The following is a 24,558-nucleotide window of genomic DNA, read 5'->3' on the forward strand; positions in this document are numbered from 1 at the left end:
ACAGGGACTGGGAGGTGAGGGGGGATGTGGGGGGCTGAGGGGAATTAGGGTGTGAGGGGAAATGTGGGGGGCTGAGAGGAGGATATGGGGGCAACAACAGCTGGATGGGAGTGAAGGGAAGAAGGGGGTATGGGGATGATGGGAGGGAGGTGGGGATGGGGGCAATGACAGGCAGGTAAGCAGGGATGTGAGGGGCTGAAAAGGAACTGGGAGGTGAAGGGGACATGGCAATGACAAGGCAGATGGAGGATGAGGGGAGGAAGCAGAGCTGTGATCCCCACCACCCACCTGGGCGAGCGGTGGGAGCACTTGTGTCACTGCATCACCCTGGCATGCTGGGATGACTGTCAGGGTGACTGGGTGCACATCAGTGTGCATGTCCCTGCGCATGAGAGCGCCTGTGCACATGCGTGCGTGGCAGTGACACCCAGGAAGCTGTGCGTGTGTGTTGGCATCACAGGTGACCATGCCTCTGAGCCCCACCGCTGCACAGGGCAGTTGGGGGAGCAACAGGGGGACACTGTCACACCTCTGCTGCTGTGCACACCCACAGTGGCTGGGGACAGTGAGAACGTGTGTCACACACCTGCCCTGGGCTGGGCACACATGGCTGCACTCTAACCTGGAGGCAGGGTGTGCGTGCATGCACCAGGCATGGTCACCCTGTCTCTGTCCTTCCAAAAATGCTCCACCAAGTCACAAGCAGCAACAGGGCCAGAGCACGAACACCCAGGGCAGCAGCCTGTGGTTTCTTTGCCTGTAATATTGGAAGGCACCCACATGGCTGCATTGCCCCCCAAAATTACCCTGTACAAGGCAAAGCACAGCCCTTCCCCCATCTGCGCTCCCAGCCCCATGCCTCCCCGGGTGCAGGAGGGGGGCATGAGCCAGGACTGTCCTCCTTCAGCCAGCGCTCAAAGCAATTGGACTCTGGGTTAAGCCAAAAGCAGGCTTTTTCAAATACTTGCTCAGTCAAGAGGGAAATGAAGAGACACTGTTTCAGGTCAAAACAAATCATCAGCGCTATACAAAGCAAATCGCCCTTTAATACGTAACCAAATACAGGGGGTGAGTTTCAGGACATCTTTTTCTCCTCAGCATCATCTGTCTGCCAACAGCAATACAAAGAAATCATAAAGCGTAAAATGAGACACTGCCACGAAAATAGATGTTATATGCACACACACAACGTAGGAGGAGGTAAGACACAAGTAACGCAGCACCAGGGGTCTCTCTTGGCCCCAACCAGCAGAGCCCGGCAGGGTGCCCCCTCCCCAAGGCACACCTCTTGCAGGACCCTGGCCTGGGGCCATGCACTATTTCCCATCATCTTACACGTGCCAGGACAGCAAAGGCTGGTGAGTGGAGTCCATCCTGCTGCTTTTTGGGTCCATTGATGTGTAAGGCTCCCTATCATCACGAGTCAGCTCCTTGCCCCACCCTCGGTGCTCCTCCAAGGCCACTTCAGAGATGTCTGGCACATCTCCAGCATCGCTTGGCTCCCAGCCTGCAGCCAGGACACTTCCTGAGCCCCATCTTGCCCTGTCAGCAGCCCCGGGAGCCCCAGCACAGTGAGACAAAGCAGGGCACAAAGCAAGAGACCTAGGGAGATCAGGCCACCCCACACCAGTACATGTGCAAGCCTGCTGCTGGGCTAGCCCTGCACTGATTACCTGATTTCACTTGCTCGGCAAACTAAACGCTTAATGGTGTGAGAGGCAGATGTGATGCTCAGGGTGGCAGGTGCGAGGGGGGAAGATGTGGAGGCCCCCAGTTACTCTGACCAAGCTGGCTTGCTGTGTCTGACCTTGAATCACACCACACACCTACCACATACCTCCCATCAGGTTTCCCCTGATGGATCTGGGAGAATTTGCCCCATGGCAGGGGGGAAAAAAAAAAAAAGAAAAAAAAAAAGAAGTCACATCTTAGGTTAAAAAAGTACAAAAGAAAGAGAATTCAATGAAGTGGTTATGCTGGTCTCCAGGACAAAGGTTTGAAAAGCACAAAGTTGGTCCAAAGTGGAGAGGTAGAAGACAGTCACTGCATCCCTTTCTGCCGTTCTCACTGCTTTGGCAAAACCACACCACCCTGAGCAACTGCAGGAGTAAACCCCATCACCCCTCTGCCTGACGGCACAGCGGAGAAGGCAACGACAAGCCAGTCACAAATGCAAGGGGCGTTTGGTTGGAGCTTCCCCACCCTGCTGCCCAGAAAGGTCACAACAGCTTGATACCTGCTTCTCCCAAATTCTCCAGGAAAGCTGCTGAAGAGCCCAAAACCCTGACCTGCCTCTGCTCTCACCAACTCCACCTCCCACAGAGACCCTTCAGATGCTGCTGAGCTTCTCCAAGTGCTTGGTAGCATCCCCTTTCCTAAAGGAACTACATCACCATGAGCTTGGGAGGAGGAGGGGAGATGGAGAGCTCAGGAGGGAGGGAGCAAGGAGCAAAGCAGAGGGACTCAGGCAGGCTGAGATGATGCAGGGGACTGAACAGCAATGTGACAAGGGTGGTCCACTCATACAGGTGATGAGGAGACCATGCTGCATTGAGAAACAGCAATTCAGTGCTACACACCTGTAAGGCAGCAGGTCCATCTGCAAGAGGCTGCAATGAGTGCGCAGGCCAGCAAGCAGGGTCCTTCCTCGGACCCCGAGTCTGAGAAACCTCCCCACGGGCATGGCTGCGTCTCCCTGAAAGTATCATAGGAAAAAAAACCCCAAAACCAAAAGACAAAAAACCCAATAAATTACTTCATCCTAGACTGCCTGAAAGCTCTGCTAGGGCACCTCGTTTCAGGCACTGGAAGAAAAAATCCTGAACAACCAAGAAGCATGGAGCACCACTCACAGATGTGCACGGCCAGAAGAGCTCGTAATTGCAGGTGGGTTTTCAAAACGTGGCTCCTAGTTCACAGTAAGGCTTCAAACCAGGCTGCCCACGAACGATGCTGTGCCTGCATTCCCCTGGCACCACCCCTCCCTCCATCCATGCGAGCTGGTGCACCCCTCAGGTCCTGCAGCCCTCACACCTCACCTTGGGCTGGACCTCGCAGGCGCAGCGTGGCTGCCCGCCGGCAAAGGATGCTGATGGGAAGCCAGGGCCCCGCTCAGAGGAGGGCAGTGCTTCTGCACCCACCTTTGCAGGGAGAGCTGCTGGGCACCTCAAAACTGAGCCTGGTGAGGAACATGATGCTCCACGGTGGCTCTCACTGAGGCAAGGCAAAGCACCCAGCTGCTGGGGAAGGGATATTTTAGCAGCATCCCTAAGAAAGCTGCTCTCAAAAAGGCTACTTCTATACTGGCACTCAGGCAGCACAATGTGGTCCAGCTGGTGGGTGCTGGGACCCGTGTTGGACCCCAGCAGGAGCCCGCTGTGTTGCACTGAACCTGCCCCGCTGCATCTCTGAGGAGCTGCCCCAGCCTGCAGCAGCCACGGCTGGCGCTGCGTGAGCCGCTTGTCCTCTCGGAGCGCTGCCTGCTCCCCTGCCCAGGAAATGCTGGGCTCTAGGTGGGGTATGAGCGGCTGTTTGGGGATGCCACCATCCCCTGACAGCTGGCTGACTCCTAAGGGTGCTGATGCTCGTGCAGGGAGAACAGCCTCCTCATCACAGAGGTCCCCAGCCCCAGAGAACAAGGATTCATGCAAGCCCTGTGCAGGGCAAGGAGCAGGCTGGGAGGGCAGTAACCACAGCCCAGCCCCCAGGGAGCTCTCGGGGCTGCCAGCCAGCAGAGTTTGTGAACCCATGTGCGTTCCTGACACTTCCAGCTGCTTCGGAGCTACGGCCATCCAGGCCTCTGGTGGGCAACATCCAGGAGAAGCACTCTGGCCCAAAGCATTAGCTGGGTTTGCCTGGACCAGGACACTGTGCCACTGAGTCACCAGCGTGTTTGAGTGCAACGGAGGTGGGCAGCTTGAGCCCACCAGCTTGCACCCGGGCTGGCTCTGATCATTAGGAATAGTGTTATCTACAGGAGCAGAGGTAGCAACCTCTGCCTGAAGCACTTGTCCCGGGTTTGCCAGCTGAAGTGCTACAGAGGACTTGCTGCTGGAGACCAGGACATCCAGAACAGTTCCCCCCATCAGCCTGGCTGAGTGAAACAGGACCTGCTGTTCTGGCTGAGCAGTGCTGACCTCAGATGTAATGGAGACTAGAGAGACCACAGCATCTTGGCCTTGTGCACCAGGTGCCTGGGGCTGTGGTGGGCCTTGAAAAGCTGAATTCATTGCCCGGCAGTGCTGGAAATGAGCCGCAGCACTGTTTTCCTCATCGCAGAGTGATGCACGGCAGTGCGGGAAGTCCATGCTCTTCCCAGCATCCTCACTGAGGAGCATCTGCTCCTCATAGGGCACCACCTCGGTGGCCAGCCTCTCGCCACCCTCCTGAGCTGGCGGCTCCTCTGCACCCAAGCTGAGCAGAGCCTCCTCCCAGCGCTGCAGTTCTGCATTGTCCACGTTGAGGCTCTGGAGGGTCTGGCAGATGTTTCCATTCACCTTGCTCTTCTCAAAGAGTGTTTCTATAACAACCAGGAGGGAGTCGCTGTGCTCTCTGGCATCACCAGCTTCCTCATTCTGGCTCAGTCCAGTGGGCTCAGCAATGACATCTGGCAAGGAGAACTGAGGCACATCAGTGTGGGAGATGTATATGGATGCATCTTGCTTCATCATGGCCCCAAGAAGAGAGTTGGGGTCTACTGAGCGCTGCTTTGAGTGCGAGTTTGCTTGTGTCTGCAACTCCTCCTTAGCCTGGAAGGAGTCCAGGAATTCGGGAAGGTCATTCCCGTACAAGACTGCTTCCCCCGTGGCAAAGCTAAAAGGCAGCTGCAGGTTTCTCTTCCGCAGATGTTCCTCCCCTTCTTCATTCCTTCAGGGCAGAGGGGAAAAAAAGATGGAAACAGCATGAGCCCCTCCTCTGAGCCAGGCAAAAATCACCCTGCCAACCGTGAGACAGGAGCTCACAGCCTGCCCTGGCTTTTCTAAAGAAAAGGGTGCTGGGCTGAGCTGGCTATGATGATGCTGGTGGAGGACCAGGGCTCTGGGGAGCCCACGGGGAGGTGTGCGTGGCTGAGGGAAGGGCTGTGTGTCCAGGGCTCACCCCAGGCAGGGTGAGTGTGTCTGCAACCCCCTTGTCAGAGCTGTTTCACTCATGCCCACCTGCTACAGGAGGGCACGTGCTGCAAAGTGCCAACCATGCAACCCAGCCGCCCTTTCCTCCACCCTCACTGCTTCCACATGCCTTGGGCAGCACCACGGCCACCCACGCCAAGAGCAGGCGAAGGCAGCTGGGGATCTGGTGATACTCACGACAGGGCTCGCTGCCGGGCAATGATGCAGTCGGGTTTGCCTGCTTTGTACACCAGCCGGGCATTGGCCTGCACCCACACCCAGCCACCTTTCTTGGTCAGCAGCCGGAAAACCGTCAGCCCGCTCTCCCCTGTCTTCATCACTGGGGCAGGGAGAGAAGAGAGGCGGCACAGACACGGTTACTCCGCGGGTGCAGACAAATGGCACGTGCAAGAGGCCACAAGGTTGAGCATCACCTTGCACCCGTGCGACGGGGGAGGAAGATGCAGGACGCAGCCAGCACATGATGCCACGTGCTGTGCTGTCCCTCTGCCAGCTCCCTGAGCAGGTATGACACCCAGGAGGGGAGAGCCTTTATCACAGCCGCCTCAGACCGGGGACAGCCCACCTGCTGAGGAGCAATGGTACTGGCACAGCCAGAACTGCACTGGTACCAGGGAGCCGCAAGGGCTCCCACAAACGCACCCACCCCGACGGCCCCTCCAGACAGCGCCGCTGCTCCCCCCAGCACTCACTTCTCACGTGGTTCTCCGCACAGTGCATCATGTCAGCCACGTGCACAAACTGGTACCCGGACCCCCTCCTGCACAGCTCCGTTTCCGTGTACCCCAGGACAACCTTCCCCCTGCAAACAGTGCAGAAACACAATGACACCAGGAGTGGATCCCCCACTTGCATCCCACCAGCCAGACGTGATCCCCTGCCCAGAGCGCAGGCAGCTAGCCAAAGCCTCCCGCTTTGGGGGGGGTGCAGCTCTCCATCCTGGGCTGAGCCACATCCCCTCTTCCACAAAACCACCCATGCTGGGTGTTTGCTAAGCTAAACCACAACAACCAAGAAGCACTGGTGCCCAGTTAATCTGCTCCCCATGTTGATGGAGGGCGGCAGCAGATGGAGCAGAGGTATTTAAAGGATGCGTAGATGTGGCACTTAGGGACCTGGTTTAGTGGTGGGCTTGGCAGTGCTGGGTTAACAGCTGGACTCAATGATCTTAAAGGTCTCTCTCGACATAAAGGATTTTATGATTCCATGGCAAAAGCATCAGACACCTTGCTGTGGGAGCTGGGTCAGAAGTGCCCTGTTCCTACAGGCTCTGGTTTTCTGCCCAGCGCCAGGGATTTTGCCACGAGGAAGGTGAGAGATGTCCTACCGGGAATCACAGGCCACGGGAGTGAAGTCCAGCTTGTGCTTTGTCTGGAAGATCAGCATCTTGGTCCGAAGCTCCAGGATGGAGAGCGGCTGGAGGAGAGTCGCGACGGCGAAGAGAGCAAGCGGTGACTTGTCCAATGCTGACTTCTGCTGCCCCAGAAGGAATTTCAAGCGCCCGCGGAAATTCAAGGCCTTAGAGGGGATTAGAAAACGTGGCTGTGAAACAAACAGGGTGATGGGGACTGGCTGTGCTCCCACCCCCATGGGACACGAGCGGTCCCTCGGGAACACACTAGGGGCAGAGGGGTGTCCGGGTGCTGGGCTGCGTTACCAGAAATCCCGAGGAGTTATCCAGCAAGCAGCGGAAGCGGCAGGTGAAGCTCCTCTCCACAAAGGAGGGCTTCTCAGGATGGAGGTGCTGGGGGCTGGACACAGCGCTGCATCCAGCCAGCAGCGGCTGCTCGCTGGGAGAGGCTGGGAAAGCAAAGGGAAAAGGAAGCTTTCCAAGCTGTGCACCTCAAGCTCATGGCCACCTGCTCCTGGTGAAGACTGCTGCTCAAGTGAACCCATGATCTTCACAAGAGGGGTAAGACCTTGCCATGGGAAATTACCAGTTCACAACAGTTTCTGGTCCCTTGCCTCTCAGAGAGGAGCAAGGCAAGCCGCCCTCACTGAAATAGATGGATTTCAAATGCTGAAAAGCTGAGAGGTTTGAGGGAAGCATCCCTGCCCCTCCAGCACAACAAAAACCAGCACGTCACCACTGTTGGCTGCTTTTGGTGGCAGGTGGCCATGTCAAGCCCCGCGATAGCTGTGAGTTCCAGAGGGAGGCTACGGGATGCTCCTTAGCACAGGGCTGTGCTTGGTGGCTATAAATGCCACCAGGAGGGTTTTCCAGCAGAGGGTGGCCATGCAGATGTGGCTGGCTGGTCCCCAGGGACCGCCCCACACTCACCATCATCATCAGCAGGCTGGGTGCTGCCAGGCACCGGGGCTCTGTGCAGCTGGTGGCGGAAGGCAGCTCTGTCGTCCGTATGGATCAGCTCATACACGCTCTGGTAGATGAGATCCGACTGGAATGACACAAGGGGAAAAAAGCATCGACTTCTGCCCAGCCTGGCAAAGATGTCTGGAGGAGGACAGGGCAGTAGGCTTTCCTTTTATTTCCTAATTATTTTTTTCCAGACTTATATGGGGTTTCTTGCTATTTGAAAAAAGGGTTTTATAAGTTTTTTTATTCCAAACCAGTGGGAATCTGTATCCCAGTGCAAACCATCCTCCTTTGGTGGACCACCAGGAAAGACAGACATGCTGATGCTGGGAAGGTTGCCCTCACAGCAGAAACACCAGCAATTCCTCACACCTCCTGCTCCCAACACAGCCCCCTTCTTCTAGGGCCATGCCTTGGACCAGCCTTTCCCATCCCGGTCCTGCATGCTGTGGTGGTCAGCACAGTCCTGCTAAGCTCACAGGTAGCTCAAGCCACCAACTGCCATGTCCCGGCCCTCAGAAACACACCATAGCAGAGCCTCCTGCTTAACCAGACATACCAGTACCTTGAGAAGACCGGTCCCTGACTGACAGCTGTTTTGACTTGGGGCATCAGCCCACGAGGATCCCAGTGAGCTGGGAAAGGGTACAAACAGAGGACAAAGAAAAAACCACATCAGTGTCTGCAGGTGCAGGAGGAACCCATGCAGTGAAATGGGTTTAGCAGTCTCACAGCCCTCCTGTTGACTCAGCCCTTTGGCCAAAGGAGCTGAACATCAGGGGAATCAGAGCTAACAGGGTGGATATGGGGAGAGACCTCCTTTTCCTTGGCATTCCATGTAACCCATGGCACTTCAGGGCACTGACACTTCTCACCGGCAAGATACCCTCAGCCCTCCGTAAGTGGGAGCATATGGGCCCAGCAGCACGAGACAAGAAAAATCTCACACCCCTCTTCCACACAAAGACAAGAAGATACAGAGCCTGCCATTGCTCAGCTTGCATCTGTTCCCACTAAAGTCACAAGCATGTTTGTTGGCTTCCACAGCCCCCAAAGAACATGACTCATTTGAAAACATACATCAAAAATGACCCGAGGGAGCCGTGCAGGGAGAAGAAAGCCCCTGGCATGGCTCTCAGCGCCTCCTTCCCAGACCTGGAGTGCATCCATCTGTTTACAGCCAGGAAAAAACAGTACCCACCTGATGAAAGCCCAGGTAGTCCTGCACAGTAGGGGAGATGTAGAAGATGTAGCCATCTCCTGTCACGGCGATGACAAATCCATTGAGTGCCTGAAAGCAGAAGTTAAGCCCGGAGTTACTCTCCCTAGCTTCAATCAGCTGAAAGATGAACGTCTTCAGGTGTTTCTTCAGCATTTGGGGACAAAAAGGGACCTTCTTCATCAACAAGAAACCCCACAAAAAGGAAAGCACCTTGTGACCATACAAGACTTTTAATTCTGGTTAGCTGGGGTTTGGTTTTTTGGTTGTTTTTTTTTTTTTTGTGGGTTTGGTTTTTCTTTTTCTTTTGTGTGGTTTTTTTTTTTTTTCTTCAGTGTTAGCATGAGCAATGATCCAAGCTGGACTGACACCTTTTTCTAGAGCCATCACTGAAGCCCTCTCACTGCAGGCCAGCTCCTGTACCAGGAGGTACCAGCTAAGCTGAGGTTTCATGGAGGACCTAGAGTTAGTTACCTCCTCTCCGGCTGTACCAGCTGGGTATAGCTATACTCTTCTAGCATCCTGATTTTCTTTAACAAATCTGCCTATAACTTCAATAATAAGTGGCAACCGGTTGTGCAGAGGGAAGGACGACTGCCCTGAGCCATGCAGGACCCTGGTGACTCCAGGAGGAGCCTAGCATCGGTTCAAGCGCAATGGAGCCTCCAGAGATAGTAACCAAACTGCAGCCAGTCACTGACCTGACCTATTTATCCACTCATTCATTTTAAGGATGACCTCCAAAAACACTTCAGGCCTTGCTCCTCACCCTGAATTTTACAGTTAAGAGGTTATACCAGCTTTTTCTGCATTTCTGTATGTCTTCTCACAGTTTCTCCAATCACCCCCCAAAACCTGCCTTTTAACCCTTAGCACCCGAGGACATTGCTGTCCCTCAGACTCCTGCTCTCAGCTCCAAGGGTACATGAACAGCTCATCACCGAGTACACGAAGCAAGACCAAAGCCAGTCACCGTTATCATTCAAAGGTGGTAACCGAGCTCAAAAAACACACCTACCTTGAAAGCAAAAGAGGTGGGAAAATCTGGAAACTCAGATCTCAGATTTGTGAAATCCCCGATGTCACATCTGTGACGCCTTGACGTGGCACAGCCTGGTCCATACAAGCATGCAGACTGTTCGACACCTCTTTGAGGGGCAACAGCTTCCTGTTCTCATCAGTATTCCATCACACAGGACCACAACCTCTTCTGATTTTGTTCTTGTTCCTGACAAACAACTCAAGAGGTCCCATTGCTCGAGATGTTTGTCAGGAGCAAACCCCATTGCCCCTCACATATGTCCTGGCATTGAACTCCCACTACGAGGCACCATACTGGGAAAATTACTCTCCTCTTGCCGATATTCTAGATGGCTTTAAACACAACCCCCCTAAATCTCTATAAAAAAAAACCCCACACCTTTGTGCTCATACCCTCTGCCAGCTTCATTTCTCACCTTGCACTCTGTGATTACATATGGATGGCCTGCAGCTAAATCCATACCCAACTGGTAGCTCCTTGCTTGAAAAAGACCAAGCCCACACCAAATTAAGAGAAACTATTGCAAAACTATAGGAGATCATGGCTGGGATGGAGGGAGGGGAGCTCACACATCTAGTGAATACCCAGAAAAAGAGGCAAGAGGAAGATCCAGAGATACCTGGTGGTTTCTGGCTGTTTTCCTCCAAAAGGAAAGCACTGCACTAGATAGTCATTCATACCCCCTGCTCTTGTCTGCAATACATTTGATTAGCGAATAGAAGGAGAGAAATTAGGAAAAGAAAACCCTAAGTGGAACTCTGTTTAATCAGGATGCAGGTAGAAGTCTCAGCAGATCCCATAAGCATCAGGCCAGGACCTGCCACAACTATGGACTGTGCCCTCGCTGCCCAACTCTGCCACGCTGAGCTGCCCCCGGGGGGGGGACCACGGGGATGTGTCGCTTGCTTCAGACCAAGCTGGAGAGGAGGGTCCAGCTGCCCATGCTGCTCCTTCGGCTCTGCTCACCCTGTGTCCCCACGCAAAGAGGAGGCAGGAGCAATCTGCTGACACAGCTCATGCATTTGCCCATTTACAGCGACGCTGGGGCTCGCGTGGGCTGGCTGTTCTCAGTAACTTGGATCATTTGAAAGGTTGCTGGGTTGAGCGTGTTGCCTGATACTATACAGATCCAGCTTGCATCGGGACTGGTCCCTTTGTGTGCTGCAGCCCCCTGAGGGGCCCTGAGTCAGAGTTTTCTGCAAATTACAGTATCTGATTAAAATGCTATTTGGGGAAAAAATAAACCAAACCCACCCCCAAAACATCAGGCAGCTCAGCTGAGGGATTTCTGTCACATTAACACCTCATAAGCTCTCCAGATGCTTTCAATCACCCAAGGCTGCCAATGCTCTGGTGGCTCAAAAAATTGCCATCATAGGTCCAGCTCAAGCCCCCAGAGAGCACTCGGGAGCAGCTCCGTCGTGGGACTGGGACAACCACAGGCTCCCTCCTGGCCATTGTGTTATTCCAGCTGTTCCTCTGTGACTATCTCACTCGCAGACAGCTGCGATGGCTCCTGGGAGCGAAGCCCACATGGAAGACTTCATGTGGTCCAAGCTTCATCGCCAAAAGTCACACTGGGCTCCCAGGAGTCACCACCTCAACAAAATCCCCCAAGGGCTCTGCTCACACCTGCCCGTCCGTAACAGTGGACGTTCATGTAAGGCTGTGCAGGACAAGGCTGAAGGCACCAAAGTCAGACTTTAAGGAAAGCCAAGCATCTGTTAGCTAGCGTTTGGAGAGGTGGAAGAAGGGAGAAGAGGACTGAAGGCCCAGAAAGCACAGACACATGTGATGTCAGGAACACAGCCATGAAACAACTGAGGGTCTTGCATGGACTTGCCCTGCAGCCCCAAGGAGCAGCATGTTTTAAGTTGACATGCCTAGATGTTTACTCAGCGACCAGCCTTTCCATGTGACCTTTCTATCCCATTTCTTTCCAGCTTATATTTATAAATTACAGCCCAAACAGCAGCATTCGGACCAGCTGATTCACCAGCTCCTTGCTCTCCGGAGTTCATTGGCAGCGATTCCATTAGACACACACTGGCCTTTCTACAAAGCAAAGCTCCCACCGCCCACTGACTTTGTCCACCACTGTCTTCCAAGATCCGTCTTCCCTTCTTTTCCTCCCCACAACCTAAAAACTGAACCTGGACTTTTTCCATCCCAGGCAGGTTGTGAACTCATCCTAGGGAGCTCATGCAACACCCCAGGCAGGGCAAACAGCTCCTGCTGGGTGTTTTCTCCTGCAGCTTTTGCCATGCCCCTCTCGGCACTTAGTAGAGCACAAGGAACCCTCCACGTTGGAGACAGATCAGGGAAGAACCCCTACACTGCTGTACGATACCCCTGCACCTCCTGGTTGGGACGGGTGAGCCTGTGCACGCTGGATGCCAGCTCTGGGCTCAGTGACAGCTAATGCCAGCAGCCACAGGCAGCACCCGATGGCTTTGCGGGGACACAACCCCCATCCCTGAGCCCTGCTCTGCTCACAGATGCAGTTTATGGCTCAGCCCCTGCAAAGGCCCCTCAGTGTAACCAAAGGGGCATCAAACTGCAGTGCGGGGTGGGCGGGAACAGGGACCTGTCCCAGTCAGGCAGCGTCACTGGTCCTTGTCCCATAGTGCTCAGTGCCTGCCAGAAATCACAGCAAAGCAGCTCCCGGCAAGGCAGGGTCTCCTCTTGCTCCACAGATGGGACCACGTGCTCCACAGCCGCTGCATGGCTCAGCAGAGGGGACCAGCCACCGGGCCCGGCAGATGGCAGGAGTTAAGGCAAGACCCCGAATGACCGAGGTACGGCAAGATACCTGGAGCAGCAGTTCCCCCTCAGGAAACAGCTCCCTGTCGACCTGTGGGTCAGTCCAACTGTTCCCTCCTGGGCCCCTGGGCTGATCCAGCATGCGGTCACCAGTGTTTGTAGCTGTGGCTGCGAGTGAGAGGGCAAGAAATCAGAGTGGAATGGGCAAGCTGGGAGCCTCTCCCTCCTCCTCCTTCCCACCCCAGGGCTGCTCACGCACAGCTGCACCATGCTACCCAACACACACGGAGCCAGGTCAGAGCAAGATGAGACCAGCAGGAACTTTGTAGAGCCATGCCCAGCTTGCCCAATGCTTCCTCCAAGAGATGATTACCCCTGCCTGGTCCCACTTCTGGAAGACCTTGCTTCTGCCAAGGTCTGTGACAGAGATGCAAAGGATAGAGGGGAGTGCTTCTGGGCTGCCCAGGCTAGGAAACACTACACAACACAGCAAGAAGCCTTCAGGTTAGAGCCTGGTAGAGCTGAAGTTGGCTTCAAGCCACCCCAGTGCACCATCATATGCTTTCCTGCCCTTCAGGGCTGAGTGGCAAACTCTCCCAAACCATCTGAGATGCCAAAGCCCCCATATTTCCCCCCCCCCGCCCCTTTCCACCTTTGGCTGCTTGGAAGCAGAACAGGGGGTTGGTGGCCATGGCTCTACCAGTAGGACACCTGAGCAACTCTCAGCTCTCAGGACTTGCTGCCATGACCCCCCAGGCCAATTCACCTGCTGCCTCACGCTTCCTCACTAGATGCCTTCAAAGCAACACCCATGGGTGCAGCCAATGTGAAGCCTCCTGCCCTGGCTGCAGGACCTCGAGCATCACGGGACACACAGAAAACCAGTTGTTCAGGGAACAGGAACGAGGACAGTGGCTCCCAGGGACTTTCCCAGCATGGTACTTCATCTGCTGGGGAATTATCATTGCAAAACTCAATACAAACTGAGCTTTCAACAAAAGAACAATTTTCAGGGCGTGTTTTTGTGCCAACTCGACCAAAAAACCACAGGACAACCTCAAAGCGCCCCCCACACAGGAACCACTGCGCCCCTGCCACCACCAGCAGCTCCTGCAGTGCCCTGGGGTCAGGCAGAGCTTGCACTCCCTGCATCCAGCCACCTCCCAGCAAAGCATCACTGCCTGCCCCACCTGAGCCCGGGGTTTCTGATGGTGCTGCATGACCTTGGCAAAGGGAATAGGTCTTCTGAATTTGGGGGAGAGGTAGGAAATGAGGAAAAACCCCAAACCATCCCAACTCTGACCACACATTTAATCTTCACCATGATTGAACCTCTCACCTCATCACTGAAAGGTTTTAAAGGTTTGCTTTTTTTTTTTTTTCTTCTCCCAGTAGCACCAAGTTCAAAGCCAAAACCATTCCAAACCTAAAAAAAGTTTAATCTGAAACTGCCAATATGAGACCTTTTGCTTTTCATCATACCATCAATATGCAAAAGCATTTTCCCTGACAGATCTGCGTTTTTGTATTAAACAGTTTGAGATCAAAACATCACTCTGATCTATCTACCTGTGGAGCCTGAGTGACAACAAGCTCCCGCTTAGGCAGGCTTCCAGCAGCCAGGCCCACCCTTAACGATAATTAGCGACAGGTCTTGTATAAAGGTGCCACAAAGGAGCCACACGCTCGCAGTCACACAGGTTTAAGCAGAAGGGGAGAGGACGCTGCGAGCTCATGAAGCAGCATTAGCCTCAGTCTCTATTATCGCTGATAGAAGTGGGCGCCTTCAGCCTCCCCCAGGCCTTGAGTGCTCCTTGGTGATGCTCGGGCAGCAGTCGCATCTTCTGCCCTTTCCATCCTGCACCCTCGCTTGCTGGAGGAAAGCCCAGCTGGTGGGCAAGCTGCCAGGGGACATGCCTCATTGCCCCTCACATAAGCTCACATTCCTGTTTCTGCATGGGGCAACCCTCTGCATAGACACTTCCCAAACCAGCAAGAGGAGGATCAGCCAGACCAGGGGATGCGAGGCCCCTAGGAAAGGTGAGGTTCGATGCCAGGAAAGCGGTCACCGTGCTCAGTTTACTCATCAGTCAGGGAAAGGCACGTCCCCAGGAGTTTCAAAAGGCAGGTTTGAAGCAGTCACCGAGCAAAAAGCCTCCTCACACGACTGCCAAGCAAGCCCCAAAGGAAAACATCCAAAGCCCATCTGGACCATTTGATGCTCCGTGGGTATGGCTTCAATTTGCACATGATGGAGCAGAATAGTTTCAAAATGAAACATCGATTCTTTTTTTAAATTTGAATTCTTTTGAAGGGCTGACTCTTCTCTGAAGCATTGAAATAAGGCAAGCTGGCAGAGAAATTCAAAAAGGAACCAAGTTCTTCCAAAACAGAGCTCCAAAAGAGCAGAATGCGTTTTGAGGGGATGTACATCCCAAGAGCACATGGTCTCCAGCTCTCTCCCAATATCCACCAGCAGCATTTGCAGGGAGAGCTGCAACGATTTGCATTCTGGAAGCCCACAGCAGCACTCCACAACATGAAACACTTATTTGCTCATTTTGTGTTTTCCAGCAGAACTGTTTCTTCCAATTCCCTCATCAAGCTTAGCAAGGGGCTTTTAATCTCCCATCAGAGATGCTCACTTCCCCTCCTTTCAAACACAGAGTGGTCCATTTCTGCACAGCTGAGCTAGACAAACCTGCAGAACCACTCTCTCACGGGACACACTCTTCCAAGCCGGCTTGGGGAGAAGGCCTGGAGTACTCAGAGGGTAGGAACCCAAAGAAATGGTGTCTGCCAACTGCTTTGCCACCAAGTATCGCTGCACTGGGGTTGCAAGGTCCTAACTGCGGGGTTTGTGGATTGTAACTGGTGCTCCTCAGTATGGGTGGTGCAGAACAGCTGGTGTTTACATCCAGCCCAGTCCTCACCATCCACAGCCAGAGGCCAAGGAGATGCTGAGGCCAGCGCTTGAGGCAAAATACACGGCTCTCCCACCAAAATCCAGGAATGTGTCACATGAGCTCCCCTTACTTCCATCATCAATTCAACATCTGTGGCCTGGTCCTGTTTTTGCAGAGGGCTTCTCTGCTTTGAGACAGCCACCCTGCTGGGGATGGACAGTGGTGGAGTGAGCATCCAGCAGACAGGCAGGGCTGAGGCTGCTCTCAAAAGCCACAGCCACTCCTCAGTGGTCTGGATGATCCAAAGACCTCCCGTACCCATTTTCAGGTGGTGACCCTCTTCATGTTCAAAAATGTCATGACTGGGTGTCCTCCCTCCTCAACCAACAAGCGGGGAGCAAAGTGTCCCTGTGGCTCTCCCCCTCCAAACAGGTCTCTGAACTCATCCTTGGTCAAACTGCCAAGAACCACAGGGGTCGGGAGCAATCCCAAGAGATGCCTGAGCACATCCAGATAGAGAAATCCAGGCCCACGTAACCACCATGGGGTACAGAGGCTATTCCCAGACACTTTTTGACTTGGAAAGGAAAAAAGAGAATAATTTTAATCAAAGTGCAGAAAAAACCCACCCCATCTGCAAAATGGGTAACCTCATGGGAGGGAGGATCACTCCTGAAACATCCCCCATGTGCTTGAGACAAGTTACTAGTCTCTGGGGCATTTTACCAGCACATAAATCCGTGCTTGCCAGAAACAACTTGTAGGATGATCACCCTATGACAGGCAATGCTGGCTCCATCTCCCAGTGACACAGGGTGATGGCTTGTAGCCTCCTTCCCCTCCCACAGCTCCCCAGCACAGCTGGGTGAAGGCAATGCAGAGAGCATCTCTGGGGTGTGCTGCAACTCCAGAGCAGAGCTTGTGGCAAGGACAAGCTGGAGCCAGAGCTACCAGGAGCAGGGAAGACTGAGAGCCAGGGCTCTCCACCTCAGCGGAGCAGGCTATGTGATGGGGAGATGCCACCCCCTGGAATCCCACCGAGTACCCTGGATCCCTCAGCACGAAGAAGTCACATCTCCAAGGGGCTGATGGCTAAGATGCACTGAAAACGATTGGTGGCAGGAAGAAGAGGAGATCCCAATCCACTGCAAGGCAGGAAAAAGCAGGTGGCAAGCCATATTAAAAGCTGGCTAATTCACCCCGTGCTTAACATACTCATTGTAATGGACTGTTACATGCTGAGACTCCTTTCCACATGAAGCAGCTGAGACCACAACATTAATGGGATTAAAAGAAACAGGTCCAACATGCGTATGAGCTACAATATACCCACAGTAAAAGAAACGGATACAAGGATGATGCATGTTTGCTGTTTGTGCCCAGCTTTTTCAGTCTCCCGCTGTGCATCTTTGGGAATTAATGCAAGACTGAAAAGACCACAACAAAAGTGATCTGTGGTTACCAGACAAATTCTAGGCATTTGCTGCAGCAATTTGGTGATCGTTTATATTTTCAAAGTGCTTTTGGTGTGTAATGTTTAAGAGAGGAGGGGGAAATTCAGCTCTGTCCTGAAGCCCTACACCAACCAGAGCACTGGAGGAGGCTTCCTGCTGCTGGTGTGATCCCCAAAGACTGGAAGGCTTTCATTCAAAAGGAAGCCAGGGGAGATGTCAGCCACAATCAGTAACATTTTCAGTATTAATGAATCAGGACATTCCTGTACATCCCCAAGAGCAACCCCTTTGGGTTGGCTTTCTTGCCTCTGCAAGGTTTCTTAACCCCTGCAATTTGGAGGAAAGACCTCAAGCATGAGAAAGAAAGAGGAACAAAGCAATCTAACCTCCTTACTTTTTGCTCATCACATTCATGAAGAAAAACACAGCAATGCACCCATGGAGGCCAATACATCCCTTGCCTCTGGCATAGTTTTGTCACTAAGAAAAAGTTACTCGTTAAAAATCCTGGAGTCAGCTACTGCTCTCATGGACTGAGCTACGCTGGTGGAGATGACAGACTTCACCCATGGCAAGCATTTCTAACAGAAGCCAGAGATGCCTGGCATCAAGTAACCAGGAGCCTCCAGTTATTCCAGCAACAAGCCATGCACAACATTTTTCCTCCTGGACCCGATCCCAAACCCCATCAAATTAGCACCAACCTTTGCCTCAGCTGTTTAACAAAGGCATCATGCCAAGCAGAGCAGGCTCATGCCATCCAAGCAAAACAGGCAAATGCCAAAACCACGGATTATAAACCTATTAGAAGAAGTCACCCCGCATTTTTCCAAGGAGCACAGAAATGCTCAGGGGAGGGCTGGCAGCCTCGAAGCCCACGCCAACCTCTCCAACCTGCTCCTGCTGCTGCAAACGCTTCCTCACAGTCCTGCAGGATCTTGCCCCGGGAGGGATTTAAGCTTGACTCCTTTCACTGCATCAGTTACCTTGGGTCCAGACCCCTGCAGCTCTGGCCCATCGTAACAGCAAACAACGAGATGAATAAAAAAAAAAGCTAATTTAATGCCGACTGCAGTGAGGTTACCCAGAGAAACCTGGTGCCAGTTGGCCCACAGCGGAGCACTGCAGGGTTGCACAGCAGCAGAGGTGGGAAGGAGCCTGGCCAGATCTACTACAGCAACCCCCTGCTCCAGCAGGGTCAGCCGGAGCAGGCTTCCCAGGACCACGAGCAGTCCCTGGCACAGACAGCAGATGGGGATCTTGGATCTAACCTTCCTAACTGCACCAGTGCAGGGATGGTCAATGTCTGAGACTGCTGGTGGGAAGCACAGACCTTGGAGGATTCACCCTGCTCTCCTCCATGGGCAGGTGACTGGAGACCCACCAGGATTTCAGCTCCTGTGGTGGCAGGACCATGCCACCCAGCACATCCACATGGGATCCATCTCTGCTCTGGCACCTGCTGGTGTTCAAATGCCAGCCTGCAAACGGCAGGTCTAGGCCTCACTGTGGAGCTAAGGGGATGTCATCGTGGCTGAAAGGTGGCAGCCAGGATCACTGGGACCTGGCACAGATGAGCTGTAGTCTAGCATGGACCAAGCAGAGGATCCCTTCATGGCTGTCTGGAGAGCCTTAGGCGCCCAGGGGAAAGGCTGCATCTTGCAAGACCTTCCTTAGGTTCATCCTAAATACGTTGCAGCCAAGACATGGGTGCAGTCCAAAAATACATCCACACGTGTAAATGCCAGTGGCAACACTGCCTGCTCTTCATAGCCTGCGACCTGCCACCTCTGGTGCACCAGCATGAAGAACAGCCCCTGAAGCTGGTCCCACCTGGACCGCTTCTCTCCACCAAGCCAAAACACCCGATAACCTCGTAGGCAACACCTCCAGGCCTCCAGCTGTGCTCGCAAGGTGCGGAGTGAAGCCTGCGAGGGAGACGGGCTTGCCACGTGTCGGTTGGGTCACAGCTCCCGCAGGATGCTCTCCCTTATGCCTGGGCAGCAGCCCAGACGGGGTGTTTGGTGGAGGTCTGGCAGGAGATGAAACGGAACAAGGAGACATGTGTGGACCACACTTTCTCAAACACACGCACGCACACGTGGAAAATGGTGTCTCCTGCCCCAGGCTGAGCCTGGGCTGAGCGTGGGCCAGTGGGCTACAGGGAAGTACGCCACTATTTGCCATTTGTTCTGCACTGTTAGTCATCTCAAGCTTTGCCAACCTCCAGAGCATGGTCTTGTACCAGGAGAGGGTTTTCCACTGGTTCTCTCTATCGTGGACCTCACCACCTGGGTGATCTTAATCTGGGAAGGGGGCATGGCAGCACGTACCCTAAAAACATCCTTCTCCACCTTGCAGAGCATTTTAAGCCCGAATTTCGTGCTGCTCTCCCCCTGGGCAGAGCCACATGTGCAAACCCCAGCATCTGCTGCTTTTGTTACACAAACCCTAGGAAACGAACCCCAGCACAGATCTCCAGCTAGCTGGAGGTTTTCCAAGCACTCAGCACTAAATAAATCCATTCAAGCTTTCATGAGATCTCACTGTTTGCAGCAAGCGGAGCTCCTGTCACACCACACAGAGCCCAGAGCATCATGGCAGCCAGCAGCATTGCTAACATCGACACAAACTTTCCTCCTTTGGGCAGTTATTGTCAAGGAGACTGGGATCAGCAAAATCACTTCAGATTTATCTGGGAGACCATCAGATATATGTCCAAGTGGCAACCACTGCAAATTGGTTTGCAGACAGAAGCTCAGTGCAGGTCTGGTGGTGAGGTTCAGCCATTTTTTTATGCAAGTGACAAAACCTTTAAGTGCCCTTAAGGCAGGTTTTGATAGCACCAGAGTTGCCATTGCCATCTACCAGCACTCAAAGGCTGGATCTGATGAGCAAAGCTTGGAAGAGACCAAGCCCTGAACCTCCAGCTTGCCATGTTTTACCCATTTAACCTTGGGCAAGATTGAAACTTTGCTGATGCTCAAAGCAGGCTCTGACCCTGGGAGCATGGAGGTGCTTGATCTAGTTGAGAAGAGCAAACACAGGTCCCCATCTGAGGTATAGCCAACTGCAGAGGGCAAGCTGTTCCCCTAGGTGGGCATCAGCCACAAGCAGGTGACAAAAGCATGTTGCAAAGCCAAGGAAGGGGGAAATCCAGACTTCTGGGTCTATTCCTCCTCCTGACTACGGGGAAGAATCAAACCCAAGGGACATAGCCACCACCATCCTGCTGGCACTTGGCACACATCATCCGAAGACCACCATGGCTTCAGACACACATCTGCCACACGCCAAGCCTGAGAGTGCTGCCTTCAGCTTCACCAGCGGTGCTTTGTGCTACTCCCAGGAGAGCAGGGAGACCAAGCCTGCCAACTTGTGTACTGTAGAAGAGCTTGGCTAAAATATAATGAGATTTTAGCAACCCATCTCAAAGTCCAGTCCCGCCTGAGCCCAGGGGAAGGAGCTGTTCAGGAGCTGACATTCATGGCCAGCCCAGATGATTTCCCTGAACACCCAACTTCAAACTTGCATGCCAAATTTCCATTTGTTGTAATTTTTTTTTTTTTTAATTTGCACAGGGAAGACTGTGATACAAGGCAAGAGAGAGCTGTGCAACATCTGCAGCACTTGCACCAGGGGCAGGCAAGTTACAGCAGATGTGCATATGCCCCAAACAAGCCTGTGGATGCATGGAGCTTCAAGAGCTTTCCTCTCAATACCTGAAGCTCGTAATTTCCAGCAAATTACAAGTTTTTCCTCATTTCTCATTAAAGCACAGACAGAAGAGAGAAAACACTTAAAAGCAAAGCAGATTTAAAGATGATCCAGTGAATCATTACCCTGCAATAGCATCTCCTGGTTTCCAAACAGCCCTATGCTCCAGAACCAAGTTCAAATCCCAAAAGCTCTTTCAACTTGCAAAAATTAGATCCTTGTGACCTTCCAGCTGTGATCCTGCTGCCTGCTTATCCAACTGCAGACCCCAAGCATAAATCATGATAACCATGATCCTCCCCAGGTGGGAGAGGGGAGGATGCAGAAGCTCCCGTGTACCTGCTGCTGACCTTGACCCTTACTTTGGTCATCATCCTTGCTGTGCCCACCGACCAGGTCTTCCTCACACCCCAAGGAAGGTGATGGTGAGCTAAAAAGCAGCAACACAGGGATATCCAGGAGGAGATATTTGAGTTTCATATCAGGCAAGCACAAGAAAGCCTGAGCTTTGGGAACCAATTCCCTGGAGAGTTTGGCCATCAATTTATTTTCTGCTTTGAGTTTGTTGATGAGGCTGGGCAAACAGCAGCAGGAAGGGGTACCCTGGCCAGTGCACACCCTGCTCAGCACCAGCCCACTGAGCAGGGCAGCCAGCCAGCCCAAAGCCTGGCCAGCTCAAATGCCGCTGAAGTTTCCCTGATAACTCCAGCAGGTGTTCCACACCCTTCAGGACAGCGTAGTTCTCTCCATCTGGAGAAGGAAGTGTGTGGATCCTTCCACCACCCCGAGAAGCAGCCAACCAAATACCCGTCACCTCTACACAGTCTTCCTGAGATGGTTTCCAAGCCAGCAAAAGCCGTATGAGGGGCACCAGGATAAAATAGCAGCCGATGCAGGCAGGCCAGGGAGGACCAGAGGATTGTTCAGAAGCAGCAGCATCCATCTCATCTCTTACCAGTCTTTCCCCAAACATTTGAAAACAAAATAAGAAAAGCTAAGAAACTCGCCATCAGCAACAAAAAGCCAAACCCAGTTTGGTTTGTCTGTACCCCCAGGAGCACGAGCACGCATCAGGCAGTACGGGAGACTTAGAGCAGGGAGGGAGAGCTAGCAGAAGGACACCAAATGGTGGGCAGCAGCTAATTCCTCCTGCCTTTCTCAATAACCGCTCTATCTCCTGCCCCAAAGACTTGAATACCTGCTCCAAAGACACAAAGCTAAGAGGAGGCAGAGCCTCAGATGGGCTTGTGGCACACGCTGCATTCCTTGCAAAAACCATTCTAGCAGTACATGGGATTTTTACTTTTAACCTGTGACACAGCCTGAGCAGGCATATGTCCAGGGTCACCCGCCGGCATCCACCTCCCTGCCAGACTGGTTATAACCACAGACTTCGGCTCCACATAGACTTTGTTAACTCTGCCTAGGAGAAAGGGCAAGTGCCTCGACCCAATAGAAATGCTTGAAGAAACAAACCCTCTATCAAAACAGCACTCGTTAAAGCTGCCTGGACACAGGCAACGGGCTTGGGCTGCTGATGGAGAGAGGTCAAGCAAGCAGAGGACAGGGATGCTCACGAGGTGATGCCATGCTCTCCTGCTGCAGGAGAGGAGCCTGCACAAAGCAAAAAGCAGGCAACAGCAAAACGGAGTGTGAAAGCATGGCACCAGGGCTTTCACCATCTCCCCCCAGAACGCCTGATGTGATACACCATGAGCAGGCTGCCGGGTCTTGCGGATGACATGGGTCTTCATCAGGCAAGGCTCAAACCAAAGTCGACCTTGATGAATCAGTGGGAAGATCTGAAGTCAAACAAGATGAACTTCAGGGCAGACACGAGCAAAGCAAGGGGAGGGAGCTGGAAATCACAGGCACAGTGGCCAAATGGGCGTAATTGGCCTGGCAAAGCAGGTCTCCAAGGAGGGGCAAGGCTGCCACCGAACGTGAGCCCATTCAGTGATGACTGCTCTTCCAAAGCAGCTCTCACGCTGGGAAGCACATGCTGAGCACATGCAGCGGGAACCGCTCCTGCTTGGAAGCGGGGCACCCAGCTGGAGAGCTTGGCATAGGGGTCTCCTCCTGGGGACCAGTATCCCCAGCTGGAGAGGGCCCTGGGAGAGCTCCAAGGGACTGGGCATGGGGCAAAAGCTAAAGGAGCCAAGTTTATTCAGTCAGGGGGTGTTGGGCGGAGAAGACACAATAGGAGCCTCTAGGTATAGAAAGATGCTGATGGCTTCCTGCCCTCCACATGCTCTGCCTTCACCAGTCCACCACCCATTCCATCAAGCCCAAGACACTGGAGGTGAAACACGTCCTTGTCCATACATCTTGACCCCTGCCATGCCATGCCATGCACAAACACCAGTCCATGCCTCCCCCAGATGCAAGAGTCACCCCAGCCCTCGAGCACTGCTCCACAGCATTTTAGCAACTGCTTTTGTAAGTAGGTTATGAAAGCAAACCCTGGCAGCCTTTCAGGCTTTATTTGCACTGCAGCCTGCAGTTCAAGTCCTGCTGGCAGGCAGGGGAGCGTGGTGACTGACAGGCATGCAGTGACCACCCTCCCAGCCAGGCTCTGCAGCCCCATTCTCCCTCTCAGCCCAGGCACATGCTGGGCGCCACAGAGTCTGGCCATATCAGTAAGGATGTCCGATTGCTGCCTTGTTTTGAGTATCAATGGAGAAAGCAATGCAGGTTAATGCTATATCAGCACCGCCTTGGACAGAAGAACCTGTCATATTCCCAAAACATCCCATCTTGCTAGCACTGCCTTCTTTCTCAGCTACCCATCCTACATCTCAGACAGGCAGGGAGTGAATCCCGTTTCCCAGGTTTGACCCCCAGAAAGCAGGCGATGGAGGAAGAGACACTCAGCAAGGCCTGCTCTCAGTCCAACCTCGCCTTTGAGGAGCACAACACCATCCAGAGCGCATCCAATGCTGTGCATGCAGCAATCACCTCTCTTGTGCAAAGGCAGCCAGCACAAGACATTTTCCCCTCCACGGCAAGGTGCCTCTTCATGCTTCCATCATGTCCTTTGGGGTCCTGCTCCAAGGAAGGACCTCCTGGGTCACAATCCTTCTGTCCCAGTCAGAGTCAGCCAGTACCAGAGCAGGCTCAGCACAGCTTTCAGCAGCTGGCACCTCCAAAGATGTGCCAGAGGTGCTCAGGGAACAGCTACCACCACAAGAGAGGCCAGCCCAGCACCTGGGGTCAAACAGTCAGCATCTCCAGGGCAAGGATGAGGGTTTACCACACTCACAGCCACAATGGATGGTCTGCCAACCACCAAGTCCTTTGCAGAGGCAACACACTGTTGTGATGCTGCAACATTGCCCCAGGGATGGGAGTTGGAGCGGGAGGGAGCTGCTCTGGTTCCCACCTGAGAAATCAGCTCTGCCAGAGAGAGCTCACCATTGCAACCCCATGTGTGAGCTACAGCTTCAGGAGTAGGAGCTGAACCATCTGCAGCTCCTGGGCCTGGGAGAAGCTCCTCAGTGGGGTACAGCACGAGCACATCAGCACAAAACTTCCCTGGGCTATGGCTCAGGTGAGAGGGTGGCAAGCAGGTCTGTGCACCCGAGATAGCTCGGCTGGCCTCTTTTTTGCAGTATCTTTCTTGCTCAAAGATGGCACTGTATCAGGTGATGTGTAATGTGTACAAGGCCCCCTGCTCCCCAAACCCAAGGTCTGTAGAATAACACTGGAGCCCCAGCACAAGTGTTTTCACCAGCAGTATCTATCTCAGATACATCAACAACTGCTGAAAAAGCAGAGGGCAATCACTGCTTTGACCTGTGAGCAGTAGGTAGGAGCCACATGCACGTGGTCGAAAAACACCCCCAAAAGCCCCTGGAGCCAAGAGCAGAAGCAAAGTAGCACCGATGCCCAGCCACAATCGCTTGCCCACTGTGGTTGCTGCCCTGTCCCCGGGTCTCTGCAGCAGCAGGGCTGCAGAGAGGGAAACGCGAGGAGATCTGTTTTCCAGGCGTATCTGCGCAACCTTCCATC

General features: G+C 53.5%; 1 protein-coding gene across 7 annotated transcripts in view; it reads right to left on the reverse strand.

The window, feature by feature from the left end:
* Positions 1-1,026: 1,026 nt before the first annotated feature.
* Positions 1,027-24,558, reverse strand: part of LOC101924061 (aryl hydrocarbon receptor) — a 38,408-nt gene continuing 14,876 nt past the window's right edge. For 4 of the 7 annotated variants that reach the window (XM_055811697.1, XM_055811695.1, XM_055811696.1 and 1 more), the window contains 8 exons: positions 12,520-12,638; positions 8,648-8,737; positions 7,411-7,528; positions 6,787-6,929; positions 6,457-6,647; positions 5,822-5,931; positions 5,307-5,448; positions 1,027-4,866 (listed from right to left, as the gene is read on the reverse strand). In XM_055811697.1, the coding sequence (XP_055667672.1) occupies positions 3,012-4,866; positions 5,307-5,448; positions 5,822-5,931; positions 6,457-6,647; positions 6,787-6,929; positions 7,411-7,528; positions 8,648-8,737; positions 12,520-12,638 (2,768 nt within the window). In that variant the 3' untranslated portion in view covers positions 1,027-3,011. Of the gene's footprint in view, positions 4,867-5,306; positions 5,449-5,821; positions 5,932-6,456; positions 6,648-6,786; positions 6,930-7,410; positions 7,529-8,011; positions 8,082-8,647; positions 8,738-12,519; positions 12,639-24,558 lie in introns of those variants that run through there. The other 3 variants (XR_003556073.2, XM_027792265.2, XM_055811698.1) reach the window with 3 other exon arrangements.

Source organism: Falco peregrinus, chromosome 8 (genome assembly GCF_023634155.1).
Source record: "Falco peregrinus isolate bFalPer1 chromosome 8, bFalPer1.pri, whole genome shotgun sequence".
NCBI classification, from domain to species: Eukaryota; Metazoa; Chordata; class Aves; order Falconiformes; family Falconidae; genus Falco; species Falco peregrinus.